This window comes from Abramis brama, assembly GCF_963993115.1.
Source record: "Abramis brama genome assembly, chromosome: 6".
NCBI lineage: Eukaryota > Metazoa > Chordata > Actinopteri > Cypriniformes > Leuciscidae > Abramis > Abramis brama.
Window position 1 is genome coordinate 12,297,581 of NC_139968.1, and position 26,811 is coordinate 12,324,391.

Below are 26,811 nucleotides of genomic sequence, written 5' to 3' on the forward strand. Positions count from 1 at the left end.
CCAGCGTGATGCCAACTGCCGGTTGGCCTACAAAGTGACGTCATTCCTGCACCACTCTATACGGATCAATGATTTTGATGACATCACTCTGCACTTCAGATTCTCATCAGATTTTCTGTCCAATCAAATGCTCTCTAGATTCTGAAGCCCCGCCCCCTACACTATAGGCTGAAATCGGTCACTTGTTCACACATTTACGATTTTCTACATGGTGAATGGCATTATATAGGGGATAGGGAACGATTCAGACAGTGTAAATATGCTTTCCATTGGGGTGAAAGAAGTCCGGTTTCATGTTAGTGTCACGCGACACGATAGCACAGAGCGGGTCATATGCGCGAGTCGGTGCAGACCACAAAACGTATCGGACCCATTTGAATTCTGCACAGAATGCTATATTGTAAAGCGATATGGAGGAGAAACGGTTAGAGATTTGGAGGAAACTGCGGCTTTACCAAGCTGTAATATAAACTAAACGCTATTGGCTATTTTAAAAAGGGGAGGCGCTGTTCAATATTTCCCGCCCTGTCTTCCTGTTTCAGTGGAAATAACGTCAACACATTGAATAATGCTGCGCATTTCAAGGCACTTTTAAAATTAATTTACCAAATCATGAAAAAAAACACATTTTGTTTGAACTCAAACAATGGCTGCCTGTATCTGAAAGCTTATAGGCAGCTGACTTGTTGGCTGCATCCAAAATCACATACTTTCCTGCTATATAGGCGAAAAACAGTAGGCCTATGTGACAAAATAAGTATGTCAGAATTCACAGTAGGCCTACTCATAAGAGTAGGCAAAAAGTACCCGGATGACCTAATACTTCCAGTGAGAATAAGTGTGGACATTATCCCACGAGGCCACGGGAAAAGATTTATGAATGGAAATGAAGCGACTGAGGCTTGTAGGTCATGTGACAGTAACAACATGGCGGGTATACGTTCGAATTTCAATCATATTACGTTTATTCATACTAGAGCGTATTTTGTTACTGTCGCGAAGTAAATTCAAATTCAAATGTACCTACTCAAACTACACGATTTCGGGCGCAGTAGGCTATCCCACAATGCAATGCATTCAACTCTACTGTCCATTTGATGAGTTTGAACAGTTTATACAAAAACTGCAAACTCAGTTTATAGGCCTATCTTGCTGTATTAAAAATTTAAGTAACGAGGTCATGTGAGCTGCTGTTTTGAATCATCATTGCACAATGTCAGTGCTATTAAACAGCAGCCTATTCTGAACACAACTGATTGCATCAATGACAGGATTACATTGATTATTAGTAGGCCAACTGGCCAACCAATTGATTTTGAAGAGTGACAAAAATAATGATAAAAATGTAAGTCTAATTGAAATTAATATTTGTTTTTGAATTGTTTGTCCTCTACATAAATTAGCGCTGCTATCACAAAAAAAAAAAAAAAAAAAAAAAAAAAACTGCTAAACCTGAAAGACACGTTATAGCAAGGCTTCATTCCAATAACCGTAATACATGCTGGTACACAAAACATCTGTATGAAGTCAACACTGTTAGGCTACTGTGGCTCGACGTTCAATTATTGATGTTAAAGCATAAACAAATAATCACAATTTTTCTTTACAAAGTAATAGCCTAGTCTCTAGGGAGTTAAAATATTGATGTTTGCCATGTCAAATGTCCTCTAAAAGTCTCAGCTTGATATTAGCTTCATGATGTAAAAATCTCAGGTTACAGTGCTGCTCTTCCGCTTTCTTCCGTATTAACTCTCGCTTCTCACAAAACGAAAGTTATTTGTGGATCGCGCTGAAGGAAGGAAAATGGACAGGACGCATCTCCTGAGGTATGGTCGACAAACTTAACGAAATTATGAAGAGAAGTCCGTTTGGATGCTGGTTTTAGCAGAGAATCGCCAGAAATTATGTATTGACATAAACGTAACATCGTGCAAAAGTGTTATCTCGTCAATCTAGCGATAAAAATGTATGACGAACTAAATTAAGGCAACGAGTCATTTGAGTTTCTTTCTTTCTTTCTTTCTTTCTTTCTTTCTTTCTTTCTTTCTTTCTTTCTTTCTTTCTTTCTTTCTTTCTTTCTTTCTTTCTTTCTTTATTTCTTTCTTTCTTTCTATCTTTCTTTCTTTCTTTCTTTCTTTGTAATTTGCATTTGCATATGTGGTAGTGGGCTAATAAAAACATAGCCTATTGTTTTGGTTTTACTACAGTGACCAGGATGGAGTCCACACTGGCCCATCATGCCCTGTTGAACCTTATGCAGGTAATCAAAAATTAATTCCAAAAGATTTACTCAAATATCCCTAAACAACCGTCTTACATGAGCAGTTGTATACACATTTATAGGTAACACTTTATCATGTCCTTGTTAAACGTTAAATTATACATATTTACATGCCTAAACTAACCCTAATCCAAAATGTAATCCTAATCCTAACCCTATTTAGTAAGTGCTGAATGTAGTTAATTATTACTCATTACTTAAAAAATTACACTCTATCAAGGATAACCAAAATAAAGTGCAACCCACATAACCACATCACATAATAAAAACCTTATATAGGTCACCCCGTTTTCACTTAAACAAAGCTTCTTTTAGCGTAATATTCGAGAAGCATGTTTCCCGTTTACGTTTCTACTGTTTCCTCATTGCACGAAAAACACAGTTACAGCTTTAAAACATGTTTAAAGAAGACAGTAGGGTGAAATAAATTTGTGATGTACATTAAACAGACCCGAACACTGTGCCAGGCGATGTGGCGACGGCTCCTCCTGCAGATTTAATGCCTGTTGTTCCTGGATATGAAAGTTTGGGGCCTAATGGTGAGAACAATTTCAGTAGCTTCATTTGAAACGGAGAGCAAAATGTTGGTAATGTTGGATTTGTTATTACATCCACAGTCATTCCGCCGTCAGATTTTGGATCGGCGCAGCCTCAAGCCCCATCCAGTGCTCCAGAGCGACGCTTTGAGTAAGAACCGCAGCACTTACACAATAAAATCAAAGTTTTAATCACTTGAATGATAAAATACACATTATTATAAATCTAGAGCACATTCTTCACTCTCTTTATTGGTGCATCAGGGCTTAAAATGCCTCAGTAAGTGGAAAATAGAAAGAAATATTGCCCAATGTGTCTATTTTGTTTCGTTAAAAATAACTTTAATGCACATCACTTTGCAATTATGATTTCCAAGCTGATGATTTGATTTTAGTTGTCTCCTGTATTTGGACATGTTGATGATTGCTCCTGCCTTGCCTGACTGGTTTTCTTGTCATGGCATGAATTCATGAAAGAGGCAAATCTTTATTTATTTATTTATTTATTTATTTAACTCCACCTTGTTCCTTTGTCATTGTCAGAACACTAGACCAATGGTTGGTCATGTATCCTGCAGCATAGACTCATAATTAGTAGTGCAATATATCTAAATGCAGCATAACCAGGTAAAAGAAAGAAGAAGTCAGCAAGACATTTTATGATCGATCAGCCCCTCTGATCATATTGGAATAGGAAATAAACTGTATACATAAATCATTATGATAAATGTATAAATAAATATGTAAGGCTAATGAAAAGTAATAAATTATTATTGCTAATTTAATGAATGCATTTTTATAAAGATTTTATATTTATATTTTCAGTTTTAATTTGAATTTGAATTTTAGTTAAAGTTTTCATAATTTGGTTGTGTGTTTTTGTCATTATTATTTATTTTACATGTGTATTAAGTTTTAAGTTTAAATTTAGTTTATTTTTTTTATTTTTTAGTACTTTAACGAAAATGAGAAATGTTGCCTTGGAAACTACCTAAATAAAATTTCGTCATTTATTTGTACATTTTTGTACATTTTATTTTATTTCAGTTAAAGTGACGGAGCCCCGCACATGATGACATGCAGGAAAAAAAAGTAAATCGTGCGACTTCCCCCTGTAGTCAATAATTGTATCCCTTAAAACTTATATTTGATCACCAAAATGACATATTTAAACTTTTTTTCCTTGAAAAAAAATCTCCATGCCGTAAAATAGTTCGAATGTAACTTTACACCCTTTCCTCATTTAGTTTTCACGGTTCTATGACTATGCAAATGAGCCCCGCCTCCACTCACTCGCTCCATCTCTGAGATCCACTCGTTGACGATCACTCGTTGTTCTGATTGGTTACAAGGTAGTTTGTGACGTCAGAAACACCAGCGATTTCAAACCGTGTTTTTGAGACCGTCTTTGGTTCACTGCAGTTTTGAAGAGAAAATACTCAGCAATGCTGTCGACTTATGAATTTACACATGGTTTGTCTTAAAGGCACACTATGCAGTTTCCGTTTTTCTCAAACAGTGACCCCTAGAGTCGCTGTGGAGTGCTTGTATTTAACGTTACTGTTGTAAATACCACTCACGCAGAGGCGTCTCTGCACTCTTCCGACCGCGCTTTCTTCGTTTTATTCGTCGACTCTGCCATGATTCACGTCTGAAATGCATGCTAGTGTCTTCCATAGAGGCTGCTTCATATGCTGTTGATGTATGTGACGTCGTGCCGTAAAGCAAGTCGTGATTCTCGCGAGATTTGTCGGGGCGCCACCTCTCAAACCTGCATTGCTGGTTTTGCCAGCCGAATGGTTCGCCCTACTACGAGTTCGTTTACCATCGAAATGATTTCGAAGCTGTTATATTAAGGTACAAATCTTGCATAGTGTGCCTTTAAAGCACATTAAAAACACTACAGACATATAAACAACATTAAAAACTTGACTTTAAAATGAGGTAACAAATTAGTAAATTGTATGCCCGATTTAGTAAATCAAGGGAACAAATTATTATATTGTACGCACGATTTACTTAAAGGGATATTTCACTGCTGGAAAGATGAACGTGTATTTAAATTGGGTCATTTATGTAGTAGAAATGTGAACTTATTTTAGAAGTTGGTGCCTTCTAGACTGAGAAAAGCCAGAAAATGTATTTTTGGCTCATGTGGATGAAAGACAACAACTCCCAGAATGCACTTGATTCGCTGCCCTACGAGGCCACTCCCAAGCCACGCCTACCGTTTACAGAGGGCAGTATCGGAAGAAATGATACAACTAGGCTACTAGTCGACTCGAAACTGAAAAGACGGCGTTTTATCGTGAGCTCCCCCTATGGGCGGGTTGAAGACATGCGGGACGAGCTCCTCCTACGGGCTGTAGTCTCTCGCCTCTGGACTAAAAAGCCTCTGATGACGATAAATGACGATTTTTGCGTCATCTGAGGTTTTTTTCCAGACACACAATACAGAAATCTCTCGTCTCAGGGGGACATGAGGGAGGGAAGCACGGCCATTCGAAAATACTACCGGGTTTCAACTGATACAAAGCTTAATGCTAATCGGTGAAGTATCCCTTTAAAAGGAGGGAACAAATTAGTAAATTATGTGCACGTTTTAGCAAAACAACGGAATGTATTATGATGTCATGCGCACGATTAACAATAATTTTTTCTGTATGTCTTGTGCAGGGCTCCGTAAAAAGGGATAGTTCACCTAAAAATGAAAATTCTGCCATCAGTTACTCACCCTCAAGTTGTTAAACCTGGCTTGGTTAAAATGGCCTTTCCATGTTGAAATTCCTGAAGTCAAATGCCTGATAAATGACTGGTCAAAAGTTCACATGCTAAAGTTCACGTCATGTCCTCAGAATTCCTGCGATCAATGAGGAACTGGCAAAGGAGGCCTTCACACAATATGTCACCAGCAAATGCTGTTACGGCTCTAAACCGGTCAGAGAGATGGTGTTCACAGACCTGCAGTCCCTCAACACATATCGGGTCAGCATCAGCATTCACAAGCATCATGTCAAACTGTATATATATGATGCCATGCTCACACATGCTGAATGTTTGTCCTTCTAGTACCGGTTGGAGACTTTTACAGAGTCTAGAACCACAGAGTGGGACAGTGAACCATACGATGGTGAGCAGAGTCACATTTTCATTCTCAACTACTAATATACACACACACACACACACACACACACACACTGGCTGCCTGTTTTTGATTCTGTCAGTAATATACTTGTCTCAACGATTAAGTGCGAAAATAAGTGTACACCAAATGTTTTAACTAGTAATTTTCATACTTGTTGTGAAAAGTAATGCGCAAAATAGAATGTACTGACAGATCTCATTCAAACTGAGAGCTGATATTGACAGAGTCAGAAACATATATTAAAGGCACAGATAAATGTAACATTTATTACAACATAAGAAGATTGTTTCAAGTTCACTTAAATAAAAACTTGTTATAAGATTTTATAAGCCTATTAAATGTTAAACATTATGGCTTTCAACCATACAACAATGTTGAATGGCTAAAATAGCTCATTTCATTCCCTTAAAATTAGGAAAAAGCCCTCCAAATTTTACAATATACATATATTTATGTTGTTTCTACATTCATTTAGAGATTCAATGTAAAAATTTGTCTTAAATTATAAAAATATATTACAGATTTTAATGTTTGCATTGATTAAACGTGATTGACATAAAATGTGAGATTAAAGGTCCCTATATATATATATATATATATATATATATATATATGAGGCGGAGCCTCAGAGCCACACCCACCTATTACGACCAACCAATGGTAGTTTAAAAGTTTTTACCAACCGGAGCAAACTTTTCCGGAAAGTTTGGCAAGCAGTTTTGAACTCCAAACAAATTTTTGGCCTGATTTAGTTCCCATCACACCGGTTCATTCTTAAATTTCACTTGAAGTATATCGGGACCTTAACAGCACTCATTTGTATATGTATATATATTATATATATTGAATGTGACTTGATTGACTGATCAGGTCAGGTGGTGGATGGATTCGGAGTGCCCCCCGGTCCGTGGAGTATTCCTGTGCCCATCCCGGCCCTCTTTAAAGACTGCGAGAAAGCCGTCCGCGTTCCTCACACGTCTACTGTCAAAGTAACACATTTCAGTCCTCCATTCATCACATTCAATGAACAATTCATCAATGAACAATTCATTTTCGTTGTTTTAGGGTTGCCATTCATGCCTGAATCTTGGAAGATCTGCATGTGGAAGATGCGTAAATTCTGGCAGGGTAAGTATGACGACATGACGTTTTTAATATTTCGTTCTCTCTATTTTTTCATTATAATATTTCTATTGTTACAGACTCGATGTGGAGGCTGTAGTGGCACGGGTTGGACTCAGTCCAGTGAACGGCGACACTGTACGATGTGTCGGGGCTCGGGCATGATTAAGTATGGAGTCAACCTCTGGTTCTGAATTAAAATTTCAACAAAAATGCAACATTACACTGTTAAAAATAAAGGTTCTTTATTGGCATTTATGGTTCCATTAAGAACCTTTAATATCCATGGAATCTTTCCATTACACAAAAGGTAGTTTATAATGGAACCATTTTCTTTATATTTTTAAAATGCTATTATAAAGTGTTATAAAGTCAGAATTGCGAAATACAAACTCGCAATTGCGTGTTATAAAGTCAGAATTGCGAGAAATAAACTTGCAATTCTGACTTTTTTCTCGCAATTGCCACTTTATATCTCACAATTCTGACTTTATAACAATTACAAATTTATTTCACGCAATTCTGACTTTAGAAAACGCAATTACAAATTTATATCACGCAATTCTGACATCTTTTCTCCGAATTGTGAGATATAATAAAGTTATAAAGTCCAATTCTAAGAAAAAAAGACTGACTTCAAATCTCCCAATTGCGTGTTATAAAGTCAGAATTGCGAAATATAAACTCACAATTGCGTGTTATAAAGTCAGAATTGCGAGATATAAACTCGCAATTGCGATTTTATATCACGCAATTCTGACTTTATAACACGCATTTGCAACATTATTTCTCGCAATTCTGACTTTATAACACACAATTACAAATTTATATCACGTAATTCTGACATCTTTTCTCCAAATTGTGAGATATAAACTCGAAATTGCGAGTTATAAAGTCGAATTCTAAGGGAAAAAATACTTTTTTCCTCAGATTTGCATTGCGACTTTATATCATGCAATTCTGAATTTGTATCTCCCAATTGCGTGTTATAAAGTCAGAATTGCGAGATATAAACATGCAATTCCGAGAAAAAAGTCAGAATATCAAGTTTATTTCTCAAAATGTCGAGTTTTCTATAATAGTAAACATAAATACAAAACAAATACTTAACATTTGGGTTTAAATGTAAGATATCTTGCTTTGTGTATGTGGTATTTACCCATCATACAAGACATAGCTCCTTATTGCCAGAAACATTACAATGAAAAAAGAACCTTAATGACAGAAATGTAAACGGTGTGTTAAATGATCTGTATTCCAGGTGTCATTCCTGTGGAGGAGTCGGTTCAATTACCTGCAACACATGCAAAGGGAAAGGAAAGCTCCTCTGCTTCATCAAACTTAAAATCACATGGTGAGAAGACGTGCAGTTAGCACCACTAATCAGCACAAACAAGCTTATGTACTTTTTTATTCATGCTTTTTTCTCCACACGTTTATCTTTTCAGGAAGAACAACATTCATGTTGCTGTGATTGACAAGCGTTCTGGGTTCCCCGTTGAATATCTCGACCAAATTTCTGGAGAGAAGCTTCTAACTGATATGGGTAAAATGGTGAGCAAAAAAACATCATGGTGCTCATGATGCCTTTGTTATTCTGAATTTTAGGTTATTATTTTAGGTTATTTGAGATCTGAGATTGTGTATATATTCATATGTATATTTGAGATACGACCGTTTACACGCTAATGATGTCTGTTAGGTGTTCAGAAACTTGAAATCTGCTGTGTAAACTATTAAAAACATTTTTGTTAATTGAAATAAAGCTGAAATAAAATTAAATCCAAATATTAGATTAAAAACTTAGATTAGACAAAAATTAGAAATGTTGCCTTGACAATATACTGAAACAAGTTTGAAGCATTACAATTATTAACTGGACATAAATAAAAACTAAAACTAACTAAAACTGAAAAAAAAAAAAATAAATAACCCTTAAATGGCGATATTTAAGAAAAAATAAGTATTCATAAGTATTTCATACTAAGTATACTACAAATCCATTAACATATGTACTGACGTATTGCTTGAGTCTTACTGAAATAAATATTATTATTAAACTTTATTTGGAGTACTTCTTTATTGCACAATGCACATTTCTTAATATTAAGCCTAAAAATGTGTTTTAATATCACTATTAGTAAGGATAGTGTGATTTCTGTATAATATCAGTCTTTAAATGCAAGATATACCTGAAGTATACTTGCAATAGTTCCACTTTAGCATCAGATATACTTAAGTATATCTTTAGTTGGACCTCAGCACTATTTCCATACATTCCGTACTATACTAAAGTACATTAAGTGGAAAAAATGCAATAAAAAACACATGATTTGACCCCTTTAAAACATCTTCAAATTGAATCATTTACAACAATTACTTTACAACGTAACCCTGTTTGGCTTTGCCCAGGTCTATCCAGTCGTGGGTTTCCCGGACAGCTCTGTGAACGCAGCGTCTGAAAGTGCCGTGAGGGAACATCAGGCTCAGTTCTCCACCACCTGTAATATTCTGCAACAGGTTGAGTATCATTCATCTGATAATACAAATCAGTGCTTCTGTCTCTTTAAGGCCACATCTCAGCCTCCACTCTTCTGGGAATTAATGAAATGACCTTTTCCCGTTGCCTCACTCCCATGGAATCCTTAAAGAAACAGGATTAGAGCTTGCGGTCAATAGCATGTTGTTTGTCATACTGTCAAGCAGTCTGAATATTCCCATATATTTAAACAAACTAAACACGAATATTGAAAAGAAACGGAGAAAACCATACCATGCTCTTCTCTAGAGAACTGGACATTAAAATGCATTTGATACAGAAAGTTAGAGACAAAGCATAAGCTCTAACCTCGTGTGTGTGTGTGTTTTTTTCCAGAGGCAGACCATTGAGCTAATTCCCATCACACGAGTGCATTACACCTGGAATGAAAAAACCTACATTTATTTTGTATATGGTACTGAACACAAAGTTTACACCAAGGATTATCCTGCTAAATGCTGCTGTTGCTCCATCCTTTAAACATGCTGTATAGGCCACTGTCACATGTTAAATGAGCTATAATTGTAATCATTACAAAGTAAAATGGTAGGCAAATTAAAAAAAACATGCTTTTATATCTTAAATTTGGGACTTTTCTCCTCAATTACGAGTTTATTACTCACAATTCTTATTTTTCCCCTCAGAATTGTGAGATCTGAGCTTGTTTTAGTCCGAATTCAAAGTCCGAATTGTATTCTGAAAAAAAAAAAAAGTAAGATAAATACTTGCAATTCTGAGGGAAGAAAAGACAGAATTATGAGCTGTACCTGTAAACTCGCAATTGAGAGAACAAAAGTCATATTGTGAGATAAATTCAGCTTCACCTTTTTATTTTTTGTATTCCTTGGCAGAAAGAAGCTTCCATTTATTAATAATGTTCAATGCACAATAATGAAAATTATGACACATTCTTCTTCTTTTTTTAATTATAAAAGAAATCTTAATCTTTTAACCTTAAAAATAGGCTTTACTTTATTTTTACCTTTTATTTTAGTGTAAAAAATTATGCTACACTATTGTTGCCTGTCATATCTTCGCTTTTGCTAAAAAAAAACATTCACTGTCAAGTTATTTTGAAATACTTATTTTAATAGTTGTCGCACATAGACCATTATGAAAGTGTACTGTTACATTTTTTTTTTTCACATGTAGTTATTCATATTTTTCTTTATTGCTTAATTTTATGTTATGCAATAATTTGTATAGGCATACATCGTGTGCACACTACAAGCTGATCCTATAGTCCTAAAGGGATAATTTAGCCAGAAAGCCATTTTAAACTGTCTTCAAAGTTTAGTTCCAGATCCGTACGACTTTCTTTCTTGCGCAAAAACAAAACAAAACGAGATGTTAGCGTGAGTCTCCATCCACTTTCATTGCATCCTTTTTTCTATACAAGAGAACGTCGACAGACGCGTTCATTCTGCCGAACATCACATGTTGTGTCTCACGGAAGTCATACGGGTTTGCAACGACTTGAGAGTGTGGATAAATGAAGGAACTTTATTTTTGAGTAAACTGTGCCTTTAAGGACTCTGTAAATTCTGTGAGTTGTAGCGCGCTTCATTAAAACATGTCAGAATGTTATTGTGGGCGTGTCTTCATTCCTGTCCAAGTTCCAGATCGAAACTGAACAAAGGCGATCAGTAAATAAATGTAGAGCACAGCTGTGACAAGGACCACCGTGAAACAGACTTCATCGGCATTTTGTGCGTGATGGACGAAAAAGACGAAGATCTAGGTGGGTAGATGTGCATATTATGCTAACTGTCTTTTTGCTGTTTTGTTTTTCTTGAAGTTTTACTTACTTATAAACTTTATATTATTATACTTATAATATTTACTGTAATATGTTCATTGTCTCTGAATAGCTTGCAAGAAAATAAATCATTCACATCTGTAGCATGTTGGCAAAACGGTATTATATATATATATATATATATATATATATATATATATATATATATATATATATATATGAAGGAAAATGCATTTATTCAATAGGCTACAATTCCATGTGCATACGACACTTAAAGTGATTAAATGCGATGAAGTGTGCATACAATCTTTTCTACTTATGATGACACCACATTTGTACAATCTAAGTCAAATTAAACAGTTTTTCAACAAAGCATTCATTATGTTTCAGTTTGAAGTTTGAACAAAATTTTTAACAACACTTCAAAAATTAATAAGTCACTAACAGTCACGCTGAGCATCATGTGCTACGTTAGATTTGAATGAAAAGCATATTGCTCACATTGATCTGAACTGCCGCAAACCGATTCAAAAAGTGAAACTTCTCAGTGTCTTTTATAAATATCAGTGCTCTAACTGCTATATAATTCAATAGGCTACACATTGTTTATATCACCAGAATAACAGTTTGAGTTAAAAGTTTAACGAATGTCAGTTTTTATTTTGCTTTAGTTGTGCAGGTCCTTATATCCATGTTATCTAATTTGAGAATGATCCATAGAGCATCTCATATAGCCTTACTTCAGTGGAAGGAATGACATCTGACCTGAGAATGTTTTAGGAATGTTAAGTAACATCTGTTAACATCTCAAATATATTTGACAGTTGGGGGATTGACACTGTTGTGAAAACAAAGTATATATATAAATTCACAACTTTCCTGCGAGTCTTATTGGGCGTCGCCATGACACTCTATACTTCCTGTTGATGCATCTCAGTTCCGGTTTAGCCTAACGCTTTGCATAGCATTAAAGGGATAGTTCACTTTGAAATTAAATTTTGGTATGTTTTAGCTTACCTCAAGGGCATCCAAGATGTGTCTTTGTTTCCGCAGTAGTTTCAATTTTGATATTTTTAGGTCAAACCGTTCTTGTCTGTCAGTCATATAATGCAGGTCTATGGTCACTATCTCAAAGAGCATGCACAGTGAAGTCCAAATTAAACAATTCCCCATTGTAAGTACACACTGATGGCCTAAGACACGAAACGAGACACAAAACGTTTGTGTGAGAAAACGAACAGTATTTATATAGTTTTTACCTCTTGTACACTTTTCGGCGCTTGCGCAGACTAAGCCAGAACGCGCGCACACGTCACACACCAGGAAGCGCGCGCACCCTCAGATCACTTGGACGTGGTTGTGTAGAGGTAAAAACTATATAAATACTGTTCGTTTTCTCACACAAACCGCTCGTTTCGTGTCTTAGGCCATCAATGTGTACTTACGATGGGGAATTGTTTAATTTGGACTTCTCTGTGCATGCTTTTTGAGGTGGTGACCATAGACCTGCATTATATGACTGACAGACAAGAACGGTTTGACCTAAAAATATCAAAATTAAAACTACTGCGGAAACAAAGACACCTACATCTTGGATGCCCTTGAGGTAAGCTAAAACATACCAAAATTTAATTTCAAAGTGAACTATCCCTTTAATGCTTAGCACACAAGGGATACTCGCGTCGTGGTACCTATTTTTTTACAGTCTATGCGTGGTACAAATGGGTGAAACTGATTAGGCCTACTGACAAGTAGTAATGCTGACAGATTAAGCAATGTATGGCAAGCCGTTTTATCTTAACTTGTACCCAGCGTTACTCGTCGTAATTGCATTTTTACTAGTAAGAATTCAATTAGAGAGCTCTACAATTCAATTATTACTAGTAAAAATTACAATTAGAGAGCTCTCTAATTAAATTCTTACTAGTAACAATTCCAATTAGAGAGCTCTACAAATTAATTTTTACTAGTCATATGTCTCCATTGACTTCCATTCATTTTTAATTACGGAGTTCTACAATTGAATTGTTACTAGTAAGAATGCAATTGCAGAGCTCTTTAATTAAATTCTTACTAGTAACAATTTAAATAGAGAGCTCTCTAATTCAATTATTACTAGTAACAATTCCAATTGGAGAGCTCTCTAATTCAGTTGTTACTAGTAAGAATGCAATTGCAGAGCTCTTTAATTCAAATACAGAGCTCTGCAATTACACATATCTTTAATTCGTTTTTTTTAACTAGTAAAAATTCAATAAGAGAGCTCTGTAATTGGAATTGTTACTAATAATAATTGAATTAGAGACCTCTCTAATTGTAATTCTTACTAGTAACAATTAAATTGTAGAGCTCTCTAAATGAATTCTTACTAGTAAAAATGCAATTACGACGAGTAACGCTGGGTACAATTTAAGCTAAAACGGCTTGCCATAGCAATGGCTCCTTGTGGTTCAACGTGTACCGTTGTCGGGTGCACAAACAACACGCGAAAACTGAAGGATTTATGAATGGGAGCTGTTTCCAACATAAACGGACCCTCTATGCAGAAAGAGTGTTTCTTGTACTTAGAAAAAACTGCAGTACAACTGTATATATTTTTTTAAGTGGTATGTTTATTGTTTTCAATAATTTGAAAATTAATTTGAGAATTAACTTGAATGTGCAGTAATTTGTACAAATAGAGAGTATAGGCCTACTATATTTGTTGTAGCCATTAAATAAGAGCATTTAGTTTCAATATTATAATGTTATTTTTTCCATCTATGTTGATTATGAAAAGTGAACACCATGATAGGATGCATCGGGAGACATAGAGTGGGTCAGACATGATTTTGTTAATGGGTCAGACATGATTAAACTTAGTTTTCTTCATTAAGTTTTGTTTTGTAGAAAACCTTTCTTTAAAGTGAATTTCGTTTTGTATAAATTGTATCTTAATTTTAATTAATTTTTCATCAACCAATTGCCTGGATTTAATAAATAAGATATATAGCAAATATAGCAGACAATCATGACATGGAGGCGCCGGCGCGGTCACTTGCATTGCACGTAAAGTGCATCTCATCATAAATTCACCGAAACTCAGACATGAGAAATATAGCCTATCTAAAGAAAGCTTTAAATGTCTTTAAACGAAACAATTCAAAATGAAAAGAAATTGGCTACTCTGATTATGTAATCCATTATGTGCATTTCTCTCTATAGGTGTGTTCACTACGAGATGGCGATCGTCATCTTTGCAGCCGACACTGACACAGAAAACACTAGTTTATTAATAAAAATCAATGCACGTGTGTCACTGGATTTACAAATGCACATCTTGTTTGTTGCACGCACACTCTGCACACATATTATGTCGAAATAACGAGATATTGTGTTGAAATAACATTAATAATAATTATAATAAATCTTTAATAATATTTGATTGAATGCCAAATGTTGTGCTTGTTCAATTTAATAAAATTAATATTTTAATTGTGATCATTAAAATAATTGAATATTAAATATTAAGTGACCAATTTTTGCTCATTTATTGAAAGTATTTATATATAATATATCTAGCACCCCCTCAGCACATATACAAAAATTATCTGGCGCCGCCCCTGGTTTTAACGGCCCACGTATTAAAAATGGTTGGGTCTAAATTGGGCTCGGGCTCATAATTACAGTTAATGTGTCGGGCTGGGTCAGGCTTGATTTTTTTGGCCCGATCTAAGCTCTACTCGTCATTACCCAAGCAAGTTGTTTGGGCTTGTTGAGGCTATCTGATAGCAGTATCTTCAGGCTAAGGTAAACCGGAAGTTCGTTACCGGCTTGTTCTACGTTGCCATAGCGATCATGGGAAAGGTCAGAGTTCGGGAAAGTTGTGAATACTGTATATATATAAAAAACGATTTTCAACCTTCATTCTGACCTTCATCTGTCTGAAACGATCTGTTTTTAAGGGGCGGCTCCTTTAAGGTTTGTCAGTAAACGGCCACATAGGAAACAGTATCAACGCCCCCCTCACTTTTGCGCATGAATAAGTGTTTTAAAAACATATAAAACTGTAATTTACAGACAGAGCAAAATAATGTACTTTACGTTTGTGATGCAGCTGCTGTCAGATCCAATACAGTCGGCTGCTTTATTAATCAACAAAAATTTATTTGCGAACTCTTCATTACACAGTGCCTCGTTTACAAAATAAAATGCTCCGAACAAACATATAATCCTCACACGTGATCCGGGGCGCCATCAAAATAAACCATCCACTTGTTTCCGATGCGTGTGTGTGGAGGATGTCAGAAACTGAAGACACATCTGTATACTGTATCCAGTTTAGACAGAATCAGTGATTAATGTACAGTCATGTACAGAATCAATGGTTTTATTTGCTTTTGACGCGATGCTCACATCCAGTGTAGGAAAATGTTAGCCATTAAGCAACTGAACGCCAGTGGGCAGGGCTTATGGTGCGATGATGTATAACTATTCGCCGATGTCATTTAAATAAATGCTTTGTTTATATTCAGGACGTTTTAAGCTATGAAACTTGCAGAATGTTTTACAAATTCCACTTCTCATGTCATGACCGCTTTATGTACATCTTTATATGTAATTTCATAATTACTTATGTTGTCTTTGAAATATAGTTAAAGTGTAGGCCTACTGCCGAATGCATTGATAAATATATAATACTAAACCACTAAGTTGTGCATAATACAGTATTGCCTTTGTTATCTAGACATGAACCTTTTTTGAACTTCACTTGACACCAAACACTAAAGTGCTTTCATGTATCACAAGCGAAAAAATGCAGACTGAGGACAAATTAACAGTCTGAAACTGTTAACTGCAAACGTTATCTTACAAATAAACATTTCCTGTTTGCTAGGATAGATAATAGATCTCTGCTTCACAAAAGCAGCCGCACATGTCTGTCAGTATGAGCACAATTAACCACATACCAGCTTCGTAAAGGCACCACTACCAACTGAATTCAGACTGAAGCAATTGTTTATGTGTCTTATTTCTGTTATCAGTGCATTTTTGCATTGATATTATTAGGCACCAGACTGTTAGAAAGGCTTCTCAGGGTTTAAAGGGTTCTCAGGGGTTTAAGGTTATTTTCCCTTTCGCAAGTACACATCAAGTGTACCAATGGAGCTGTGAACTACACATAATTTTGAAAATCCAGCGTTTATTTGAACCTGATAAGCGCTCATTGGCACAGTTGTGAACACGACAGCTTTTTTCCATAAGGGGGTTTGGCATCACGATAGCTTTGTTTCCAGGCATCATTTTCTGTAGTCATAAAATTTTGATGAATGTGCTTTGCTAAATTAGCATTTAAATTGTATCGCAGACAACCTGCTCCACCCATCATTCACTGCTATATTTTGAGGGCATTGTTTCTGTGGCATACAGGCCTCATTTCATGCCCATTCTTCATGCTAAATCTGAAGCACAATCTCTGTTGAAGGAAACCCACTCCAGCTGATATTTATATCCACTTGTTAGCGGCATTGTTCACGAACGTAACAAGTTGTTTATGTGAAGTATATATAACTCACTTCACTTATGCACTGCTGAGGGAAAGAACCCTAATGACTTAATGAACAGCTGCCAACTACTGATTGCTAAGAAATGTGTTTATGTTCTGTTGCCTAGCAACGCAACAGAATATAACACATTATTAAACCACTATTGCGAATGTCAATAGAATGATATGGATGATGAAAAAAGATGTTCAAGGGACTTGATGGAAAATTCAGTCACTGATTTAAGGCGGTGGCTGTTTGATAGGAATGTTGTTCCAGGACCAACAAGGGATGTTGCTCTTTGATAAATGAGAAATATCACACTCAGTCTCTTTGTCTTCTGCAGACACTTTTGACCCCAGTGTTCCCGAGGAGGGTCCGTCTGCTCCGCCCCCAGGCTGGCTGGACAGTGTCTCGGGATACGAAGAGCAAAATGGTGGAGGTGAAAGAGCTTCATGTGTATCACTCATGCATTACAGATAGACTGATAACAACAGTCCAATAACGGCCCAAAACAGAACTTATTGAAAATAAATTTGATCACCATAATATAATGCCATTAACAATAATAACAACATTTATTATTATTATTAAGATACTATTTTATAATAATACATTATATACACTAAGGCACATTAATAATAATAATAACAATAATTGTATTATAATATAATGGCATTTTTATTATTGTTAATACTATTATTATTACTGTATACACTAATATATGCACTAAGTTATGATAATAATTTATTATTATTATTAAGACATTATTAAAATGTAGTATAACAATATAAATAATAGCAATAAATTCATTTTATAACAGACACTTATTATAATAATACATAATAATATGCATTCACACATTATAGTAACAACAATAATAACCATTTTTTTAAATTATTATTAAGATGCTATTATAATAATGCACCATTATATACCCTATGGCATAATAATAATAATAATTATTATTTTTATAAAATCAAGACTATTTTATTATAATAATACACTATTATATACACTTAGGCACCAAACTAATTATAATAATAACATTTTATTATTATTATTATTATTATTATTATTATTATGACTTTATTGTTTTAATAAACTATTATATACACTAAAGCACATTAACCATAAAATATGTTATTATTATTATTAATATTATTAAGACACTATTATGATAACACACTATTATACATAATTCATATAATAATAACTTAAAAATATACATAATTATTTTTATTGTTGTATTATAATGATCATTGTCGCTTGAAAATGCTGAAATAATTAAAGATTGCTTTTGCATATTGGATGCTTTAAAAATGTATTGCTATTGGTCATAAAAACATAACATTGGTTAATCTTGAACATATAACAACAAATACTGCATGTCATATATATATTGTCACGTTTTCATGGACTTTTAGTTTGTTTTCATCTGTTCTGTCTAGTCTAGTCTTGTCTTATTAGTTCATTCTGTTCCCTTGGTTACCCTCATTAGTTCAGTTCTATCACCTGTGTCTTGTTAATTAGTTTATCAGTGTTTAGTTGGTCATTATCTTCATCACCTGTTTTGCATTCATTTTCTCTGTGTATTTAAGTTCCTGGTTTTCACTCTTTCAGAAGGCCGGTCATTGTTTGTGTAAGAGCACTCTGTTTGTGCATAGCACACTGTTTCGTGGATTTGCCTGTTGGAATCTATTGTGAGAATTAAACCCTTGATATTATTTGTATCTTCGTGTTTGCCTTCTTCTTCATCTACCGGGAGACGTTACAGAATAACCGGCCTCCTGAAGTAAGCTCAAAAGGATAGGACCACCATGGACCCAGTAACTAAACTCTGCTCCATCTTCCAGGATGGCCGCCCTGTAGAGGACTATGTGGGTGAGTTTGTGGCTTGTTGCCACCTGGCCCCGCTGGACGACAGGGAACTCACTGTTTGTTTTTGGATGGGACTGGATCAGGACGTGAGTCTTTATTTGCCTGAGGTTGACCCCAGATGGTCTCTGTCAATATATATGTTTTTTTTTGCGATTTTGTGGGTCTCCATTCACAATGGGCGAAGCTGTGCTCGCTCTTCCCTTCTGCCCTGTCAAGTCCGTTCACCATGTCAGCCTGGCCAAACCCATCCAGCCCGATCTTCACCTCCAGCCCGATCTTCACCTCCAGCCCGATCTTCACCTCCAGCCCGATCTTCACCTCCAGCCCGATCTTCACCTCCAGCCCGATCTTCACCTCCAGCCCGATCTTCTTATCCAGTTTGATCTCCCGATCACACCTCCCGTTGCCATTCAAGGTTCTAAGGAAATTAATCTAATCGACTTCTTCACTGAACCTGAACTCCCCATAGTCAGTCCAGCCGAGCCTGCACTTCACACCAGCCTGAGCCTGAGCCTGAGCCTGAGCCTGAGCCTGAGCCTGAGCCTGAGCCTGAGCCTGAGCCTGAGCCTGAGCCTGAGCCTGAGCCTGAGCCTGAGCGCGTCATGCCCGCCGAGCCAGAGTCTGTGATGGTCCCGCCCAGCTCAGAGCCCTCTTCATTGCTGGTCCCGCCCAGCTCAGAGCCCTCTTCATTGCTGGTCCCGCCCAGCTCAGAGCCCTCTTCATTGCTGGTCCCGCCCAGCTCAGAGCCCTCTTCATTGCTGGTCCCGCCCAGCTCAGAGCCCTCTTCATCGCTGGTCCTGTCCAGCTCAAAGCCCTCTTCATCGCTGGTCCTGTCCAGTCCAGAATCGCCTTCACCGCGGGTCTCGTCCTGTCCCGAACCGTCTTCAAAGCAGACTGCCTCCTATCCTGTGAACTTCCCCAAGAAATTTTTTGGGGGGGGGCAATAAGTCCTCTGGGGGGACCGTGGAGGCCCAAGGTCCCCTGTGCAGCCTGCTCATCCTGGACCGCCCGAGGGGTGGTCTCCAGCTCCACCATGGCCGCCGGAAGGGTCGTCTCCTCAGCCAGCTCCACCTAGGTCACCTGGGCCATCCTGGAGTCCGTTGTCCGTCTTCCTGTTCATCCTCCAGTCTCGGACTCCAGGATGCCCACCCCCCCTCCCGTGTTCTGCCTTTTTCGGGAGGGGGGAGTTATGTCACGTTTTCATGGACTTTTAGTTTGTTTTCATCTGTTCTGTCTAGTCTAGTCTTGTCTTATTAGTTAATTCTGTTCCCTTGGTTACCCTCATTAGTTCAGTTCTATCACCTGTGTCTTGTTAATTAGTTTATCAGTGTTTAGTTGGTCATTATCTTCATCACCTGTTTTGCATTCATTTTCTCTGTGTATTTAAGTTCCTGGTTTTCACTCTTTCAGTAGGCCGGTCATTGTTTGTGTAAGAGCACTCTGTTTGTGCATAGCACACTGTTTCGTGTATTTGCCTGTTGGAATCTATTGTGAGAATTAAACCCTTGATATTATTTGTATCTTCGTGTTTGCCTTCTTCTTCATCTACCGGGAGACGTTACATATATATGACCTAATATCATAGTTATGTCTTGAATGCTTAATTATAATTTTGATTCCTATTTTTGTTTGTGTCCAGATCAAATCTATCCTCCTCCACCAGACTTTACCCCTAAGCCTGAAAATGACAAGAATGCCTCAGTCCCAAATGTCATGTAGGTACAATATGTATTTTCCGTGTGCAAAGTCATTTTTTGTAGGATGTTATGAATACAAAAACATACAGTATATATTCAATTTGCCATAACGTTATTATTTTGTATATTGCACATTGCATACAGATCTGTGTATGTATTTGCACACTGACAGGGTTCCCACTGTCTCAGAGGATGTAGCGAGAGACGCTCTACTCGAGTTTGTGGGTAAAAAATGGACATACAGCAGCAAACCTGCCAAAAATCTGATATTCAAAGAGCTGAAGCCCTTTACAGTTTACCGTGTAAATCTCTTCACAATATTATCCAGTCTAGATGTGGAATGATTCCTATATTACTATTATTACATATCATAATAGTTATATGACTGTGCCATTTGTCCCTTGTCTTTTCAGTACCGCTTGGAAACATTTACCGAGTCCAGATCAAGTGCGTGGGGATCGGAGCCGCACACAGGTGCCTGATGAAACCAATACAATTAAACAAATGATAAAAATGTCTGCATCAAAATAATATTTTTTTTCTCAGGTCAGTGTGTGGATGGGCCTCAGAATGGAGTGAGTCCTCCACCGTGGCTCGTCCAAGTGTCTTACCCACCCAAATTCACTAACACCGTTCAGAAAGTCAGGGTCCCACACTCTTCGTTCATAAAGGTATGCCTTTAAAGAGCCCCTATTATGCTTTTTCAGATACTACCTTTCATGCAGTGTGTAACATAGCTGTTTATTAACTCTTTCCCCAATCAGAGCAGAGTAGACCAATCACAACAGACTGGGTTATCTGACCAATCAGGGCAGGGTAGACCAATCACAACAGACTGGGTTATCTGACCAATCAGGGCAGGGTAGACCAATCACAACAGACTGGGTCATCTGACCAATCAGGGCAGAGTAGACCAATCACAACAGACTGGGTCATCTGACCAATCAGGGCAGAGTAGACCAATCACAACAGACTGAGTCATCTGACCAATCAGAGCAGAGTAGACCAATCACAACAGACTGGGTTATCTGACCAATCAGGGCAGAGTAGACCAATCACAACAGACTGAGCCATCTGACCAATCAGAGCAGAGTAGACCAATCACAACAGACTGAGCCATCTGACCAATCAGAGCAGAGAAGACCAATCACAACAGACTGGGGGCACGTTCAAGTTCAAAACGGTGCGCAACGTTTTGCTACGGTTTCCGGGTTGAACGTCATGTTTCCTGGAAACGGCGTGCACCGGTGTGCAACGGGGTTTGAGATACGTTTTCTCTTGTTTGGTGGGTGTGTCAGAACTGCCGTCCAATCAGCAGCAACATGTATATAAAGCACATGGTATTAAAGTGAACTCGCACAATGGGTTCAAGGAAAGTAATTTACAAATGTGTTTGTTGCAGCTCGGTATACGCAACAACTGAGGATATTAGAAGACATGTTTGTCGTAAGTTAGTTTTATTGTAAAAATATAGGATATCAACATAATGATGTAGCCTAGTCGTTTATATTTTTAGCTTCATTGCAAGTGTATGACATTTGGTATAGAAATAAACAATGGCAATTAAGTGCTTTTCCTAAAAATGAGAAAGAAAATACAGGGTATTAAAACAGTATGAACTACAAATAAAGTCAGTATGTGAGGCTAAATAGATGTGTTTTAGTCTGAATTAGGTAAGATGTGTGCTTCCATTTCAGTTTCAGCAATCCCTTCACTCGATTGGGATGTTCTCTTTTGTTCTGGGCGGCAAGTGCAGTAACTGTAACATCGGACATATTTTGTAGTATTAAACACATATTTATACCGACTTCATCAGGCTCCGAAAATTCTTCACAAAGAACACAAAGAATGGCCTTCTCAGCTGCCATAGTTGCAACTCTTGCGTCATCAGAACAGTGTGTTCAACGCATCACCGTTTCTGTTTAAAAAACGTTGTGCAACGTTTTGTCGGGGCTGAACGCAGCCCTGACCAATCAGAGCAGAGTAGACCAATCACAACAGACTGGGTTATCTGACCAATCAGAGCAGATCTAGGATCTCAGAAAGTAGGGTTTTCGAGAAACGGGATCCTGTATCAAACCGTTTCAGACACTGTGAGAAAAGAGGTGATGCTGCAATGTATATTATTAGAAAAGTAAAGTTTTTTTTTTTTACCTTGGATACATGTAAGCTTATCGTAGAATACCTCCAAAACAAAATTAGGAAACTTTAAAATAGCATTATAGGGGCACTTTAAACAATCTATATTCATATAAATGTAATTTACCATCAAAATAAAAACTATTTTACCTGATGTGCATTCTACTCTAAATGTATCACCATAAGTCAGACTTTTATACGTGTTAATTAGTGCAATAATAAGTGCATTAGTGCATTGTCTTTGCAGCCTTGCCACTGCTGTCATGGTAACGGCAAAGTGAGGTGTACACACTGTCGTGGACGAGGACTGGTACGTGGATGTTTAATTATCATTATCATATATCTGCCAATGCTTTACAGGGCTGCCAACTTTTGAGTTTAGCTTGGAGTGAGATTTTTTTTTGGGGGGGGGGGTATGTAAAAACAAATATTGCATCACAATAAGTGTAATTGTGATTGTCAAAACATTTGGTAACTAAATAGAATTTTATGAAGTTTAGTGACAACATGTTACAACGTTTACATTGTACAATGACTGGTATAGGATACAGTTTTTATTGTTGCTTGACAAAAATTTCAAGATTTCAATTCCATTCTTGTGATTTGATTCCGATTTTGATTCAATATTGACTAATTTGGATACATGTTTATTTTAAATTTTATTTAAAAAAATAATCTCACCTAATGCTGTAAAAATAGAGGGCCCAATCTGCTGGTATTATTAAAGGTTAAAAATAACATTAAATTAAATATAATGCAGTTTTTGTTATAATAACAATTATTTAATGACATAAGTAAAAATATAATAAATATGTAATATAGTGCTCAGCAAAATCTCCTCTCTAGCTATTTATTCTATTCAATTAACATGCTATGGTCGTTAAATGGCTTTCCTGAGGTAAATGTAACGTTATGTGACATAATTGTTCTCCTGCTGTTATATTGACCTCTTTCCGTGGTTGAAAAACACTAATTGGTCGATATTATGTATACTTTCGGTAAGTTGTACTGCATCTTTAAATAAAAAAGTAACACTTGAACTGAGGCGCTCAGCGATCTGTCACGTCACATTTACAAGCGCCAAACGTATTTTTGTCTGAATTTCGTAATAAAATTGACGGAATCTAAGAGCTGAGAATTAGTTTAATATTAAAAGTACCTCTTTGCTCCACAATTTTTCTGTGCGTGAGAAAATGGATGTGTGGCGTGAGAGCGTGTGAAAAGTGTAAATTGCGTGAGTCTCACGCTCAATGCGTGAGAGTTGGCAGCCCTGGCTTTATTAAACTGACTGTTTTCTGAACACCAAATTCAGACTCGCTGTATGTTCTGTCACGGCACTGGTCACAGTCGCAACCGTCGCTGCACAACCTGCAACGGAAGGGGAAGGAAAAGGTCAACTGATACACATTCATACTCTCATGTGTTTTACATCCTCATGTAAAAATAAAAATAAAAACAAATATCTCAATCCCTTCTTCCAGGTGTGTGTCCTGTCATGGAAAGGGTGACAAAGTCTGTCTCACTTGTAAAGGCTACAGAAACCTTGTGCATTTCATACAGCTCACTGTTACATGGTAAAAAAAAAAACATTTTTGTGTGTTTTGAAAGTGTGAAGCAAGCTACATGTGAAATGTTACACAATCTGTGGTAAACACATCAGCCTGTTAATAGTTTCTATGATCTCAGTTCCTCTTTTAGTTCCTGTTTTGGTTGCCGCAATAATCTGACTTGTTGATTTTTTTTTTTATTTTATGTGGTTATCTGCGTATAACATCACACTGTTTCACAGGAAGAACCAGGTATTTGAGTTTATACCTGACCGGCTGCCTGAATTCCCGCTGAAGAAGTTTGAGAAGGTGTCTGGGGAAGCGTTCTTTGTAGATGAAAACCTCTTGGTATACATTGATTCATTCATCATTCATTCTGATGCAGATATTTCAACACTTATTAAAATGTTTAGTCAGATATGCAGTTAACCTTCATGTTCTCAAACCTCGAGGCTCATGTTACGTAATCAAGTTGACTTTCCGCAATTATTTGAGACTTTCCATGATGTTATAATACGCTTCGACCGGCCTCTGTGAGAAATTTTACTTGCGTTTACATGTAAAACATAAATTCATTTAATTAATTTTCACATGATGAGGTTATCTGACTTGAGTATATACTTTTCTAGCGTTTTTGTCTGAGATTAAATTTTCTTGCCTCATGTCGCTGTGGTAAAACCGATCGGGTTAAAGCTTCAGTAATACTGTATGCAAATGCTAATGCCCGTGATAGCGCCCCTGTAGGTGATGCTGGAATTGCACCGCGGAACGGACCATGTGCAATCATGTTTGCGTTGCTAGACGTATTTGTTCTTACATATTTCCAAGAACCTTTTATTAGGTCAGCGGATCTTATTCAAATAATTTTCAAGCAAAATAAGATGTAAAATAATTTAGAAATTAGGTTAACATTTGGCTATTTGAAGATGTGTGGTTATGAATCAGAGAAGAGTAAACCAATCACAACAGACTGGGTCATCTGACCAATCAGAGCAGAGTAGATCAATCACAACAGACTGGGTCATCTGACCAATCAGAGCAGAGTAGACCAATCACAACAGACTGGGCCATCTGACCAATCAGAGCAGAGTAGACCAATCACAACAGACTGAGCCATCTGACCAATCAGAGCAGAGTAGACCAATCACAACAGACTGGGCCATCTGACCAATCAGAGCAGAGTAGACCAATCACAACAGACTGAGCCATCTGACCAATCAGAGCAGAGTAGACCAATCACAACAGACTGAGCCATCTGACCAATCAGAGCAGAGTAGACCAATCACAACAGACTGAGCCATCTGACCAATCAGAGCAGAGTAGATCAATCACAACAGACTGGGCCATCAGACCAATCAGAGCAGCGTAGACCAATCACAACAGACTAGGTCATCTTTTCTCAAACTTATTTGTGCTTACATATTTCTAAATACCTTTTATCAGGTCAGACCGTCAAAGGATCTTATAAAATCATTTTCAAGCAAAATAAGATGTAAGATAATTTAGAAATTTGGCTATTTGAATATGGACATGAGGGTTAAAGTTGTAATATAGAACAACATAGAATGTTAAAAAATTTGCTTACATCCTGTCTAATCATGTGTGATCTAATATATTAACATAACTGCGTTTTCAACATATTTATCATACACTAGCACGTGCACAGATGGATATATATAAAAAGCGCAATGCATGTTTGCAGGTTTATCCGATAGAGGGCTTCCCTGACCAGGACATCTGTGACGCCTCAAAAACAGCCATCCAGAACCACCTGCTAAAATATTCGGCTGTGAGCCGCATCCTGCAGCAGGTGAGCAGAAACCTGAGGAAATATGTTATTATCAATCAAAGTAATAATCAAAATATTCAAATAACAGGCTATGAATCGCGTGTCTTGTGCATTACCTTTGGAGTGGTTAAGAGAATGCAACTACAAATTCGACCTCAAGGTGGCAGCACTGCCTTGAACAACTAAAAACTTTAAAACATACAGGCCTATTAAAGAGTTTAACCCTTAATTGTTCCATATTTATATGTGAAAATATTAGCAAGTTAATATCTCAAATGTTTCAGATGATACAAAAATGTAATATTCTTTGTACAGTAACATTCCCTCTTTCTCTTACAGCGTCAGTCGATCGAGCTGGTTCCTCTCACTCATGTATATTACGCCTACAGTGGGAAAGACTACGATTACTTTGTTTTTGGGAGAGAAAACAAGGTTCACACTACGAAATACCCCACTTCCTGCAGCATTTTGTAGTAACTTTGCTTTGTGTCTTGTCCAAAATCATTTTACAATAGTTTTTCAAAACATGTAATGGCATAACTTGAAATAACGTAGCATGGCCTAATGAAGGTCAATCTTTTCATTCTCTTATATAAGCATATTACAGCATATTTTTTTAAAACCTGTCTCATATATATATATATATATAATTAAAATTATTTTTGAGTACTATTATTGTGACTATTTTTTGCCATAAAAAAAGTGCATGATTTTCTTAAAAAAAAAAAAAAAAGAAGGTTATTTTGTCATATAATTTGATAGTATTTACCCTAACAGTTCCATATTCTGAAATAAGAATTTTAAATGAGAGAAAAATTGAGCTTAATAAAATATTTTGTATAAATCTTAATGGA

At 36.7% G+C, this 26,811-nt stretch overlaps 2 protein-coding genes across 2 annotated transcripts; both read left to right on the forward strand.

The window, feature by feature from the left end:
* The first annotated feature begins 1,655 nt into the window (after window positions 1-1,655).
* Window positions 1,656-11,210, forward strand: ssuh2.2 (ssu-2 homolog, tandem duplicate 2). The gene is made up of 13 exons (XM_084116309.1): window positions 1,656-1,826; window positions 2,208-2,260; window positions 2,731-2,820; window positions 2,899-2,968; window positions 5,673-5,802; window positions 5,887-5,947; window positions 6,833-6,951; window positions 7,028-7,090; window positions 7,165-7,253; window positions 8,346-8,438; window positions 8,533-8,638; window positions 9,497-9,604; window positions 9,960-11,210. The coding sequence occupies exons 1-13, from the start codon at window positions 1,804-1,806 to the stop codon at window positions 10,101-10,103; spliced, it is 1,149 nt and encodes a 382-aa protein (XP_083972435.1). The 5' UTR covers window positions 1,656-1,803; the 3' UTR covers window positions 10,104-11,210.
* A 14-nt stretch (window positions 11,211-11,224) lies between these two features.
* ssuh2.1 (ssu-2 homolog, tandem duplicate 1) lies at window positions 11,225-26,629 on the forward strand. The gene is made up of 12 exons (XM_084116310.1): window positions 11,225-11,364; window positions 17,251-17,346; window positions 20,425-20,500; window positions 20,655-20,784; window positions 20,896-20,956; window positions 21,029-21,153; window positions 22,869-22,931; window positions 23,934-24,013; window positions 24,103-24,195; window positions 24,411-24,516; window positions 25,871-25,978; window positions 26,297-26,629. Exons 1-12 carry the CDS (start codon window positions 11,340-11,342, stop codon window positions 26,429-26,431), a joined length of 1,098 nt encoding a protein of 365 aa, XP_083972436.1. The 5' UTR covers window positions 11,225-11,339; the 3' UTR covers window positions 26,432-26,629.
* Window positions 26,630-26,811: the final 182 nt, after the last annotated feature.

Bases quoted from the DNA above. Each gene is read 5' to 3' on its own strand.
- ssuh2.2 (XM_084116309.1), top strand. From the start codon at position 1,804: ATGGACAGGACGCATCTCCTGAG. The intron at 2,261-2,730 runs GTAATCAAAAAT...TACATTAAACAG, and splicing joins CCCTGTTGAACCTTATGCAG to ACCCGAACACTGTGCCAGGC. The intron at 8,439-8,532 runs GTGAGAAGACGT...TTATCTTTTCAG, and splicing joins ATCAAACTTAAAATCACATG to GAAGAACAACATTCATGTTG.
- ssuh2.1 (XM_084116310.1), top strand. From the start codon at position 11,340: ATGGACGAAAAAGACGAAGATCTAG. The intron at 24,517-25,870 runs GTATACATTGAT...GCATGTTTGCAG, and splicing joins TTGTAGATGAAAACCTCTTG to GTTTATCCGATAGAGGGCTT. The intron at 25,979-26,296 runs GTGAGCAGAAAC...TTTCTCTTACAG, and splicing joins TGAGCCGCATCCTGCAGCAG to CGTCAGTCGATCGAGCTGGT.